This window comes from Terrapene carolina, unplaced genomic scaffold, assembly GCF_002925995.2.
Source record: "Terrapene carolina triunguis isolate 2854851 unplaced genomic scaffold, T_m_triunguis-2.0 Scaffold23, whole genome shotgun sequence".
In the NCBI taxonomy this organism is placed as follows: Eukaryota; Metazoa; Chordata; order Testudines; family Emydidae; genus Terrapene; species Terrapene triunguis.
This window is the reverse complement of record NW_020664374.1, coordinates 12,363,172-12,377,459: the sequence shown is the minus strand read 5'-3', so window position 1 is coordinate 12,377,459 and position 14,288 is coordinate 12,363,172. Positions and strand designations below refer to the sequence as shown.

The 14,288-nt window shown below is 41.8% G+C and overlaps 1 protein-coding gene across 2 annotated transcripts in view; it reads left to right on the top strand.

Annotated features, from left to right (window-relative positions):
- Nucleotides 1-14,288, top strand: part of LOC113406219 (E3 ubiquitin-protein ligase Midline-1) — a 354,834-nt gene that overhangs the window by 217,148 nt on the left and 123,398 nt on the right. For both annotated transcript variants that reach the window (XM_026649567.1, XM_026649563.1), the window contains exon 2: nt 13,151-13,866. In XM_026649567.1, the coding sequence (XP_026505352.1) occupies nt 13,207-13,866 (660 nt within the window). In that variant the 5' untranslated portion in view covers nt 13,151-13,206. The remainder of the gene's footprint in view (nt 1-13,150; nt 13,867-14,288) is intronic.

Sequence of the window (14,288 nt, the reverse complement as noted above, 5' to 3'; positions counted from 1 at the left end):
AGGGAGTTTGGGATCGGGAGGGGGTATGTGGGGAGGGGGTGCAGGCTCTGGGAGGGGGTCGGGAGTGTGGTGCATACCTGGGGCTCCAAGGTAGGGCGGGGCAGGGCAGGAGGCCTCTGTGCGCTGCTGCCTCCAGGCACCGCCCCCGCAGCATCCCATTGGCCTCAGGGGCGCTCGGGGTGGGGGCAGCGCACGGAGGCACAGCCCCGCCCTGCCCTGCCCCTGGGCTGCAGGGAGGGGCCGGCAGCCATTAGAGCGAGCAGGCAGACGCCGCTCAGCTCCGCAGCGCTGCCAGGGCTCCTGGCGGGGGGAGCGCCTAGGGGCGGCAGGTGGGGCCAAGGGAGAGACCCGGCCCCAAAACTGCTGGAGCCCCATGGGCCACACTGGGGAGGCTCGTGGGCTGATATACAGGGTTTACAGATTGGTTCAAGGTCTCTCAGCACCCCCACTATAAAAATTGTTCCAGCACCCTTGCGGTCTTTGTTTTGACTGCTGTACCCACCCAGCCCCACAAGATCTCCTTGGTCTCCTATATATTTTTCTTTCTGAAATTAACCAATAGTATTTGGCACTTTAATTGTCTGAGTTACACACTCAGTTACTGATACTGTTCTTTCATTTGCTGCTTTTAATTCTCTAGCTTGAAGTACTAAAGCTATTGTTCTGCATGGCTGCTAAAAGCCCTCAAGGTGAGATTGTATGGTTGTGGGCAATTGATTGTTTTTGTCTCACTGTGTTCCTTACAAGGGATGCAAGTACAAAAACAAAAATACTTGAGATTCCCAAGGTTCATATATGGCAGGGAGATGTTACCTTTAAGTTCCCACAAAATAAGAGACAATGAAGCATTGCAGGCTCTTTCTGTCAGCAGGTGGCTTTTGCAACCTGTTCTCAAACAAAGCCCTCACACAACATAAAGTAAAGAAGTCCCCTCTTTGCCAAGGTTGGGTTTTATTAACAAAGGGGCAAGACTGAGACTTTTACATCTTACCCTGAGTAAGGGGCAGGGCATAGCAGACCAGGGAATGAATTGTGACCACAAATTGTAATTTCTTTCAAGACTCATCCTTGCTCCGAGGAGGAAGAAATCTGCTATTGGCATTACCAGTAGATGATTATTTCCCCCCAGTGTTGGCTGAGATATGCTGGTTGGCAAGTTGACCGGCTGCACAGTGGAGTAAAGAGGGAGAAAGTGTCTTATGCTTCCTTTCTTGTCTGCATAGAGTTATAACAGCAAATCACTATCTTGTCCAAAGAAATTAACAATAAGATATTAAAGTGAGGCTCAAGCTTTCTCTCCAGGCTTGGCTGTTCTCAGGGTTCCTACTTAGAGTGCTCAGCCCACACCCTAGATCTTCTCTCTGTAGGAGATTATCCCCACCTTTCTCATATTCAGTGGGGATAAGGAGCTGCCTGCCTCAGTGAGACAGCAAAACCTCCTTACTTTTGAAAAGAATAGAAGAGAACCCTTTCCCAGTAGAATCAACGCCTGCTAACAGGGAGGGTTGTTTCAGGCAAACACTGCCAGCCTGTTATACTCTCATTGTACTATACAATGAGGGGTGACTCTTTCCTGTGACTAAATTGAGTTTCCTGCTCATTCTGTAACTGGCTAAAGCTGAATGGAAATGAGATGGAGACAGCAGACCATAATGAAAAGGAGATGGCCATCTTTGAGACACTCCTGACCAAAGACACATTTCTTGTTGTTCTTGGGATGCAGGATTTCAACAAAGATATTTGTAAATTCTCCATGGAGGAAATCAGGAAGCCTGGAGACAGTTGCTTTGCAAATGTGTAACTGACATAAGGCACAAAAATACACAGTCTCTAGTGGTTGGAGTAGGGGGTTGGGTTCTGCTCCTTGTTCTGCAATTGACTTTCTATGAAGACTTTGCAAGTCAGTGTCTTAGCTGATAGAGCCTGAACCATGCTAGGAAGATGGGTAGGAGGTGTAGAACAGTGGTTCTCAATCAGGGGTCTGGGGCCCTCTAGGGGGCTGCGAGCAGGTTTTAGCGGGTCTGCTAAGCCAGGCCAGCATTAGACTCACTGGAGCCCAGGGCAGAAAGCAGAAGCCCCGCCACCTGGGGCTGAAGCCAAAGCCTGAGCAATGTAGCTTCACGAGGGCCCCAGTGGTGTGGGGCCCTAGGCAATTGCCCTGCTTGCTACCCCCCAATGCTGGCCTTGGCTTTTTTATGCAGAAAGCCAGTTAGTGTGGCACAGGTGGGCCATGGAGTTTTTATAGCATGTTGGGAAAGGCCTCAGAAAGAAAAAGGTTGAGAACCCCTAGTGTAGAACACAATCCTGAAACCATTCTGCCTGCATGGGCCAGAGTGGGAGCGCCCTTACTAGGGTTGCCAATTTTGGTTTGGACGTATTCCTGGAAATTTCATCACATGACATAATCTTTAATTAAAGATTAATCTTTAATTTCTGGAGACTCCAGGAGAATCCTAGAGGGTTGGCAACCCTAGTCCTTACTGCTGTCCACAGTGGCACCTCTGTTACAGCTAATGACTGCATTCCTCTCAGAGCAGTCTCACAGACACCAGGCCATATGTGTGAGGGGTTCAGATCACAATCTTGCCATCACACAGACATGTGTAGTGTTTGTCCTCCTTTTTGTTCTCCCAGGAGACAAGCAGCCAAATTTGGCTGTCTCCTGCACAGATAGCCGGGCTCTCTTCCTCCCCTACAACAGTGCATCTTCAAAAGAGCAGCTATAATTTGCCCCTTATCCTCTCTGTGTGTCATGGTCAATCAGTAAAACAGGGACCTAACTCACTGGGGCCACATGAGACTCAATTGATTAGGTCCAAACTCTCCTCTCAGCTACACTGCTACAACTTTACCAACTTTGCCCCTTAAAGTTTGTAAAATGATTTGGGTCCTTGAATGAAAGGTGTGTGCAAGTGGGAAAGCATTTTTGTTGTTGCTCATTTTAATTCTACTTAAATACTTAAGTGATTTACAGTTTTTAAAATCCTCCCCCCCCTTAACTTACCTTAGCAATACAATCTTTATTTGAAAATACATGTATTGGTCTTATACGGGCACTTAGAGGAACATACAGAAAGGAATTATAAGTGTGATAGATATACAATTGGAATAAAATGTTAAATATTGGAATGGGAAATCTTTTAAAAGCCAGTGAACTAATTCTTTTCATAGTGGTTGCGAATGTGCAGAGTATACTGAGAACACATTTCTGGTCTGTTAGAATAAAAATACGCTTTCTTTATGGGACTTTTCAGCTATCACGTGAGGAGCAGAAAGCAAGGCAGAGAGGTTGATGGGGTATGCCTGGTGAGTAGGATGGAGATTAGTTTAAAAAAGCAAGAGCTTTATTTAGCCAAGATTGCATCTGTACATTGAACTTCCAGTCTGTTTAAATTGTAAAAGCCCCGTGAGACAAGTGAGGTCATAACTTGACTATTGCAGCTCCCCGAACACCTCTTACTGCCATTTTAAAGGCTCTGTGTGATGTGAGAACAGACCCTGGGTTTCTTCTGACAGTTTATGATTCATGGTCAAGATTTATATGCAAAGTTTAGGATGGTTATGAATTTAAATATGGTGTTTACCCTTGTAGTGCTAGGTTCCCACTCAGGCCTTTTTAAGTACATGGTCGTTGTCACCCATAATGCCATTACACTGACGAAAAAGCAAAGTGAAGTGCCCAATTTTTGCTGCTGAATTACTAGAGAGACATTTGAAATTAATCTCTTTTCATATGGAGAGGTGAAAATTAGTTTTGTGTAAGAGATTTTTGAGCTAGATCTTTTAGCTGGCGTAAATCAGTCAAGTTAATGGAGCTCAATCATGAGGTCAGTGGAGTTATGGTGATTTACACCAACTGAGGAGATCTAGCCCTTTGTTTTCAGCATTCCGCATTTGAGCATCACACACCTAAAAATATAGAACTAGTTGACACACATGAATATTAAAAAACAATTCAGAGCACTTAATTTTTAAAATGTACAGAAGCATATTAAAATAGATATCTGCTATTCTATTTTATGAGCCCTTTGGGGCTTCACTGTATATAGCCAATCTTGTTTTTTTCAGTTTTTAACCTAAGGCTCAAAGAATATTTTAGTTCCTAGATGATTATTAGATCCCAGTTTGGTAAACGAATGTGTGTGTGTTTTTTTTTTTTTTCTACTGAAGATTCCACTCCTCTGAGGTGCTGAGCGTTCTCAGTCCCGCTGATGTCAACTTGCAGGATTGGGCCTTTAGAACATGTGTTCTGTAACTGACATATGACATTCCAGAGACAGAATGATGCCATTAGGACTATGTTTAACCACAAGCGGTGAGGCAGATGTTAACAAATACAGCCAAAGCACATCTCTCAAATGTTCCAAAAAATGTAAACTGTTACAAACATTATGTACATATCATATGTAGTTTACTTGTGGATAAAACAGTGAATTATTCCTTTGGCAATGAAAATGTATGAATAATGTGAAATATTCACATGAAAAATATGACAGTCACTTGTGGCAGAAGCTGTTGAATGAGTACTCTCCTTTTGAAGTTTTATTAACCCTCAGTTTTATGATGTAAATGAGGAAGAGAGTTTTCTGCAGTAAACGGAGGCTTATATGTAATGACAACTAGCTTTCCCTAATGTGGTGAATGCTTCTCTTCCCGAAGTACTAGGAATAATTTTTTAAGCTTTGATTATCAGCTCCATGTGGATGGTTGCTGTCCTTTAAAAATATGTCAATGTCAAAGTAATGAAATGCATGGATAATTATTAACATCACTAGTTAATCACAGACCTCAGTTGTCTGAGATATAAAAGTTGAAAGTAGTTAATGGATTAGGGGCAAACATTGGGTTGTGAGTATTCTTTAATAGCATTAGGAATACTTCTTGAATCTGATGCCACATGTTCTAACTGTTCCCTAAAATGATTCTATTTATATCGTACAGCAGAATGAAAACTAGAACATAAATTTCCTTTCTTCAGAGCTAGTACTAGAAATTCCAAATGTATCAATTACAGATGAGACAGGTTTTTTTTTCTTGCCTCTTTCAGTGCCTATATCCGATTCTATGACAAGAATGTAAACACTTAACTAAGTTTACCGTGCATTTATACAACATCCTGTTAACCTGAAAAACAGACACTGCCTATTATGATGCTACTTTGTGTCAGCACTAGAAGACACACACACACACACACACAGTAATTCTGCCTTTGACTCCATTTCCAAATTTCACTTAAGTTCATTATAAAGAGTTCCTATACAGTACATTCTTTGTGTGTGGTCTCTATAAAGGTTTTGCAATTTATTTTATAACTGCCATTCTTGGATTAACATAACATGGTAATTTATCTAATCAGGGCCTTTTAAAAAATTTAAAATTAATATAAAGTTTAAAGTACTTTCTACAAAAAAAAAAAAAAAAAAAAAAATGGCATCAGCAGGTGTTCCAGGTCTAATTCCTCAGTCTTGCACGCTTATGTACCTGTATGGCTTTTACATGTGTGAGTTATTCCCATTGAATTTAAGCACGTCACAGGTGCAGGTAGGACTGCAAGAGTGGGGGGAGCAAATCCCCCCGCCCTCCCCCGAGTCCCACCCTACTGTAGCCTCTGCCTCCTCCCACCAGCCCCATCTTCCCGGAGCCCCTGCTCCCTCCCCCCGCTCCTCCCCCCCACACATACTCACCCTGCTGACCAGCCCGAAACCCTCTGGTGACAGGTCCTTCCTGCTTCCCAGACCCAGCGGGTTCCCGGCACCAAGAGGACCTGCGCTGTAGTTTTGGTAGTCGACAGGTGAGGGCCCAGCTGCTGGCATGTGGCTCAGTGTAGAGCGGGACCCAGGTGCCGGCCAACCAGGCCAAGTCACAACGTGCTGTCTCCCATACAGGTTTTAAAGGAGGGGGGAACAATGGCCCTTCGGGCGCCTGGAACCTTTGTAGAATTGGGAGCAGGGAGGCAAGGCCAAAGTGGCAGAGGAATTAATATTTAAATATCCCACAGAGAGCACATATGTTTCTTTTGTTAAAAAGTGGGGTGGCCATGGCACCCTGACCCGGTTCCAGTGCTGGTGACACATGTAAGTGTTTGTGGCCAGGGCCCTGACATTGCAGTACTGAAATCTAGAATCAGTAGTATCCCAAAGCCAATATGTTGTCAGTAAATGTTGCTAGGAAAAAATGCCAATGGAAACTGCTTTGGGCAGGGCCGGCTCCAGGGTTTTTGCCGCCCCAAGCGGCGGGGGGGAAGGAAAAAAAAAAAAGCCGCGATTGCGATCGGTGGCACTTCGGCGGCGAGTCCTTCCCTCTGACAGGGACCGAGGGACCCGCCGCCGAATTGCCGCCGAAGAGCCGGATGTGCCGCCCCTTCCCCTCGGCTGCCCAAAGCACCTGCTTGCTGCGCTGGTGCCTGGAGCTGGCCCTGGCTTTGGGTATATTTAGGATTTGATTCACCAACACATGAAAAACTGAAATCTTGTTAGTGAGGAGACACATCAGAGAATCTCCAGATACAGCACGACACACTTTTTTTTTGCTTCTGAATAAATACAGTTTATCAGGTTACTCAGTTTTACATGCACTTGAACACAGTGGAGAGTGGCAGCTGATTCAGCACAGTGTAGGACTGCTCAAGGACAGCCCTTATTTATGCCACTGGCTCAAGAACCTTATGCCAACGGAGGATCAAGAGTAGTAGAGATCCTTTCTACCACATTGCTACCTACCCCCATTTTGTCCATGACCTGCCCCGACACACCCTCTCCTTCCACTATCTCTGAGGAATGGGCAACTGTATAGAAGCATTCGAGCCACCTCTGCTAGCTTTACTCCAGTAGAGGGTTAGTCTCCATTGACTTTCTGACACAAAGTGTCCTTAGTTAACTAGAGACTCTAGCCTATTATTTTTAAGTATAGTTTTACCTCAGTTATAAAATTAGCATTCTTCAGAAATTAGCAATACCTAGTCTTGTCCTGAATTTATTGGGTCAAAATGGCGGATGACATTATCTGGTAATAATGACATTATTATGTAGAAAGAACAGGAGTACTAGTGGCACCTTAGAGACTAACAAATTTATTAGAGCATAAGCTTTCGTGGGCTACAACCCACTTCTTCGGATGCATATAGAGTGAAACATATATTGAGGAGATATATATACACACATACAGAGAGCATGAACAGGTGGGAGTTGTCTTACCAACTCTGAGAGGCCAATTAAGTAAGAGGAAAAAAAACTTTTGAAGTGATAATCAAGATGGCTCAGTACAGACAGTTTGATAAGAAGCAAGTGTGAAAATACTTACAAGGGGAGATAGATTCAATGTTTGTAATGGCTCAGCCATTCCCAGTCTTTATTTAATCCTGTGTTGATTGTGTCTAGTTTGCATATCAATTCCAGCTCAGCAGTCTCTCGTTGGAGTCTGTTTTTGAAGTTTTTCTGTTTTAAGATAGCCACCCGCAGGTCTGTCATAGAATGGCCAGACAGGTTAAAGTGTTCTCCCACTGGTTTTTGAGTATTATGATTCCTGATGTCAGATTTGTGTCCATTAATTCTTTTGCGTAGAGACTGTCCGGTTTGGCCAATGTACATGGCAGAGGGGCATTGCTGGCACATGATGGCATATATCACATTGGTAGATGTGCAGGTGAATGAGCCCCTGATGGTATGGCTGATGTGATTAGGCCCTATGATGATGTCACTTGAATAGATATGTGGACAGAGTTGGCATCGGGCTTTGTTACAAGGATAGGTTCCTGGGTCAGTGGTTTTTTTTTTTCCCTCTTACTTAATTGGCCTCTCAGAGTTGGTAAGACAACTCCCACCTGTTCATGCTCTCTGTATGTGTGTGTATATATATCTCCTCAATATATGTTTCACTCTATATGCATCCAAAGAAGTGGGTTGTAGCCCACGAAAGCTTATGCTCTAATAAATTTGTTAGTCTCTAAGGTGCCACTAGTACTCCTGTTCTTTTTGCGGATACAGACTAACACGGCTGCTACTCTGAAACCTATTATTATGTAGTTAATGCTAAAGTGAAAAAAATCAGGCACTCAAATGTTGTGGTGATGAGTATGAAGATAGGACGGTTATCAAATCTACCTGCAAAGATAGAAGAGTTTCAGCTTCTTGGTATGTGTAGGGACTTTAAAGTATTTAATTGCTGTTGCACTCCCAGGACCAAAGAAAAGTAGAGAAGAAATACTCAAAGTACAGTATTATCATTGTACTTTGGTCTGTAACCTTAAAGAAATTGTTTAAGGGGTTAATTGCAATGTCACCTCAAGGAGGAATACTAACACACATGTAGGGTACATTGAAATTTTTCTCTGTTTGCTATAATAGCTGCAAAATACTTACTAGAGCCAAGGAGAACATGTTACATGCTCCTCAGTGAATATATTTTTGGGTCTTGATCATGCTCTCATTGAAATAAATTGCAAGAGTCTTTATTACTTTAATGGCACAGGCTCTGGATATTGTCAGTGAAGAAGTGTTAGGCTTTTTGACCAATAATAGATGTGTAGAATTGCGAGTTTTAAAAAGAGATGATTTTCCACTATGAACATTTTCTCTTTAAATGTAGCTCTTTATTGAAGTTATATTAATGCATTTCATACATATCCAACTAATAATATACAGTTCAAAGACACATTCTTCTTGGACTTCTGTTTTTTCTTTTATCATAATACTCCTGCTCTGTGTGTTTAAATCAAGCTTAAATAAAATGATAAAGCACAGAAATAATAAAGTAAACATAGTAATAAAATCATATTGCATATCATAATAGTAATGAAACAATCATATAAATGAAGAATTTCCCACTGTACTCCACTTGTACTTGACACTTGCAAGCTAATGTAAATTAGTCAAATTTCAGTTTAAATTGTCCATTTCTCTTACTTCTCTTTTTCTGGAGCTTGAGGATGCTCTCCTTATGCAATTAAAAGGAGTCATCACCAATTCAAAGTTCTTCAATTTGTCTTAAAACAATGGGTCAAATCCTGGCCCATTGAAGTCATAGGAAGGGAGTTTTGTTACTGATTTCAGTGACATTTCAACCTTTAAGGCCAACATTCTATTTCCACCATATTTCATACACTACATTATGTGAGAGGAGATTCAGACTTCCAAGTATTCTGTTTCCCCTGAGATTTCTTCCACTCAGTTTCCCAAGAATTCAGTCTGACTCCAGTCATGAGATGGGGCTTCGGCTTTCTGCCCTGGACCCTAGCAAGTCTAACACTGGCCCTGCTTGGCGGACCCCCTGAAACCTGCTCGCGGTCCTCCAGGGGGCCCCAGACCCCTGGTTGAGAACCACTGGTATACAGCAAAGCTACGCTGAGTGGATCAGATTCAAGCATAGTGGTTGAGCATAGGACATACCACATATCCAAAGTTACACAGCAAACCTCTTCCTTTTATATACATTCGCACATCACATTGCATTTATTGTACGTTGCAGCACATGGCTTGGTTACTTTGTAGGAACTAATCTCTGTGCGGCATGCTCTGTCCATGCACTGTCCATGTACAACTTACTGTTTATCTCATCTTTACATTCCCGACTTATCCATTGTTAGCTTGGACATTGTAAATGGTTCCCTCGTATCTTGGCTAGTAAAGACATTTTGTTTTCAGCCTACTGATCCTAATCCTGTCTCCCAAAAAGTGAGACCTCACCCATGTCCAATTACTCATGTCAAGCCAGGCCTACATTAAGTTCTTACTGAAGTAGGTTTCCCAGCTAGAAATAATATTCATGTTTTATCATTTGCTATCTCACTGTTGTCTATAGCTAAAATTACTTCTTATGAGTAGAACTTAGTATTTCTCACTGCAATGATATTTTTATGCCTGTAATTCTATATTTTTGAAATTACCAAATTATATATTCCAAGTTCTTTTCCCTATTGCTGTTTCTCCTGCATTGGCTGGGTGGCAGTAATTTTATGGACTACAGCTTTGTAAAGCCACAACAGAATCTATTATAAGCCATTTATACTGAATTTTTGTTTCTATGACAATACGCTTGGCATAAGTTGGTTTTTTTTTTATTGGTCCTAAAGTGCAGTCTTCCAATTTCAAGTGGTTAGAAGTTTTCCAGAAATGTCAGGAAAGTGAAAGCTTATACATGAAAATTTGAGAAAAATAGCATTTGGTTTTAAGAGACTTTGTGGGTGGATTGCTAACATGACCTGCATTGAATTGTTTAAAAGTATAATAGCAGGATTGTAGTTGGTTAGATACTCCTATTTGGATTGTCTTTAGCATACTCTGTCCCTCTTAGAGCTTACATTGGTTTTGGTTCAGGCACAGAGGCAGTGGTAATAAAAAATGCAGTGTTATTAAAAGTAATTGTCATTGGCAGCTGTAAAGGAGAGGCGGTGCAGATGATTTTGCTAGAGGTTTTAGCAATATTTGGTACAAGGGGACATGTATCATTTATTGAGCTCCCTCAATGTGTTCAACTCTGAACAAACAGGAAGACAGGCCTCTGCCTGAACAAGCTTACAATCTGAGGGCCAGATTTTGATACCCTTACTCTCACTGAGTAGTGCTACTCAAGGAGTAAGTTACCATTCAGTGTGAGTAAAGGTACCAGAATCTGATCCCACATCAGACTTGGACAAAATAGTCTATAAAGACCTTTCTGAAACACTGGGTAAACTCCAACCTTTGGATCAGTGGTGCAGATACCTCCTGGTTTATCTGTAGTTGACTATCATTAAAAGCCATGTGTTTCAAGAAGGCAACTGAACAGAGATAAGGAGATCACCTGCCACACACACAGCCACAGGGATTTCCATGTATAAAAGGACACATGGAAGAAGCCCCGAATCCCAAACAGTTATAAGAAAGAAACGCTGAAGGTCAGTGTGTTTTCACAGAAATGCCAGTGTAGAAGTAACAATTAGGTTTGCTGGCTTAAAACCTTGGCTTCTGCCAACCATAAATCCCCTTCTGTTATTTTCAGTTCATCATATAAAATGCAGGATAAATGGGTGATGAGGTATTCCGTTGTGGTGTGGAATGAATTCAAACAGCATGAATGAGGTTTTGATCATCTGGATCTTCCACGGAACAGTGAATGAAGAAAAGAAAAGAGACACTGTTCTTCATCTGCAGAATATGCTTTCATCTTTTGTGTGCTGTGTGACTGTGGTTGATGTGAGAGTGGAGGGTTATCATTGCACCCATGTCAAATCAACAGGTCTTTAATTTTTAACAGGCACAGCATGTATTTCTGGCATTTGATGGATAGTTATAACTGAATTAGACAGTGGCAAAGTGAACTTTAGTTGAACCAAGATCATCATCACAGTAGACCTGAAAATTAAGACTTGTGATGAGGTCAGTGCATTTTAAAAATCTCCAGAGTTTTTGGCAAATATCTGGAAGACTGCAAAGGGGCAAAAACATCTCTGGAGCTAAAGCCTCAGTGCCCTTGCCACAAAGCACGTATGAATAAGAATTAACGGGTGATTTGAACCTTGCCTCCATTTGTTGAACTTTTCTGTTCTGTTATGGTTTGTATTGGTGTTATATATAGCATTCCTGTCACTGTAACTGCAGTCCCAAATTTAATTGTGGTGAAATGCAGAAAGTTCAAAGAGATTTGGTTCCCAAGCTTGCTAATGAGCACCAGGCTCTCTTCACCCTTAATGAACCAAGATTTGTATGTGATTTTTTTTTTTTTTTGGAAGTGGGAGGGAGGCAGGAGTTCACACAACTGAACAATGACTTTACAGTGTAAAGAGTATGCAGCTGTGCCATCTGAAGCTGTCCTCAGTTATGAGCAACAAAGCTTAAATAGATTGTACTGTGAAGAGGTACAGCTCTGTGAGTGTGAAGCATAGCTTTTGCTTCCGCTTCACTGACCTGTCTGCTTGCAATAGCAATGGGGCCTTGATGAGAGCTTAGGCAGGGAGAGCTGCGTAGGGCGACTCTTTCGAAATCACTCCCTGTAACTTGAATAGAGAAGAGGAAACAAAATGAAGTTTCAGTTGATCTCTTTTCAGGGATGTACTGCTGCATTTTCTTGAAAAATCCCATGCCCTCCAGCTAAAAGTTATTGGTGATTCCTTATCCACTTCAGCTGATCCGTAAACCACTAAACTGAGGATTTTCAGCCGATAGTCTATTTTCCTTCTAAATTGTAACAACAAAGATTATACACACACCAAGATAAATTTGTTAAACTAAACAAGCCACAGATATTTCACTTTAGCTCAATGATCTTCCAGAAGCTCATGTTGTGTCTTAGGTCAAACTCATTTGAAATTTGTGCAGAGCTAATATTTTCTCTTTATATTATATTTTGCCTAATCTCTCTAGATATTTCTGTTGTGTCCATTGCTGCTGCTGTGTATATGTGTACGTATACACCGTATTAGGGGTGTGTGTGTGTGTGTGTGTGTGTGTGTGTGTGTGTGTGTGATGTATTTATGCATATATACACATTCTTGAAAAAATATATATACCTATGTACTCTATACATACACACAGCACTACATGTATATTCACACACACATAGGCTATATAGAGAGACAGATATACCGAGTATATTTATGTACCATGACTGTAACATTAATTAAAATTTGTAATCTGAGACAACGCCACAATGTGAAGTACAGAAGCAACGAGGAGTTTTTAGATTATCTATTATAATACTGTGGCTTAATCCTTGCTCTGCTGCTCTTCAAAACAGAAATAAGAAAAATGCCAGTAGGTTAGCAAAGCAGACAGCCGCTTCTGCAGCAGGAATCTATTTTTACTGTGATATGTTGTTCTGCAGTTTGAAGGTCTTAGTTTTGGCTTTTAATAATTCAAAAGCACCAGAAAACATCTGCTGTTGCCCTCAATCTCATGTTAAAGATAGAGAAATTGACAAAAGGGTTTTGTTTGTTTTTGTTTTGTTTTTTTAAATACAAAACAGTAAATTATGTTTTTTTTTAATTGTTTTTGTTTTTTAAATACAAAATAGTACAATTTTAAATACCTTGACATGTGCCTATGCAGATTCAAAACTTTAGATAGCTCTTCAGTCTGCCGTGGTGGCTTGATAGTACCAGTGGCGAAAGTTGACAACCCCCCGTGGCTGACCCCTCTTGCTCTCTCTCGCCTAATCGAATTTTGCGTTATGTTTCCAGATAGCCGATCAGCTTCCCTGGATTTCGCTGACGACACAGGAAAGCTTTGCCTGAAGATGGAAACACTGGAGTCGGAATTGACCTGCCCTATCTGTCTGGAGCTGTTTGAGGACCCACTGCTGCTGCCTTGCGCTCACAGCCTCTGTTTCAACTGTGCGCATCGCATATTGGTCTCCCACTGTGCCACCAACGAATCAGTGGAATCCATCACTGCCTTCCAGTGCCCTACTTGTCGTTATGTCATCACTCTCAATCAACGTGGTCTAGACGGACTGAAGCGCAACGTCACCCTGCAGAATATTATCGATAGGTTTCAGAAAGCTTCAGTGAGTGGGCCCAATTCTCCTAGCGAAACCCGCCGAGAGCGGGCATTTGATAGCAACAGCATGTCATCCAGTGAAAAAGTTCTCTGCCAGTTCTGTGACCAGGACCCTGCCCAGGAAGCAGTGAAGACCTGTGTCACTTGCGAGGTGTCCTACTGCGAGGAGTGCCTGAAAGCGACTCACCCGAACAAGAAGCCATTCACGGGCCACCGTTTGATAGAGCCTATTCCGGACTCTCACATCCGAGGATTAATGTGTCTGGAGCATGAGGACGAGAAAGTTAACATGTACTGCGTGACTGATGATCAGTTAATCTGTGCCTTGTGTAAACTGGTTGGACGGCATCGTGATCATCAGGTGGCAGCTTTGAGCGAGCGCTATGACAAATTAAAGGTTAGTTTTATCGACTCACCCCTTGTAGCCCAGCAAGTGGGGTGTGAAAAGAAGCTTAGTTGCATGATGGGGAAATACGTTTTCTCACCTCTGGTGAGTGATTGGTATGGGTAGGAGTGCAGTCTGTAATGAATATATAATATGCATGTACACACATATATGTGTTCTTGAAAAGGTGTCAATTAATTTGCTTTAGATAAAGTTACCTCCGTATTATCTAAACTTCCCTATACTTACCAAACATTCTACAAATATTGAATTAAACTTTTTTATTTACCTAAAGCATTATCCATAGTGACCGGTAAGTTTTTAATGTTGACCGCTGTACATACAGGCGTGTGTGTATATACATATACATGGACATTGATTGAAATTTCAGACATTCTTTAAATATTCTGATGATGATTATTTTTAATGCGGTT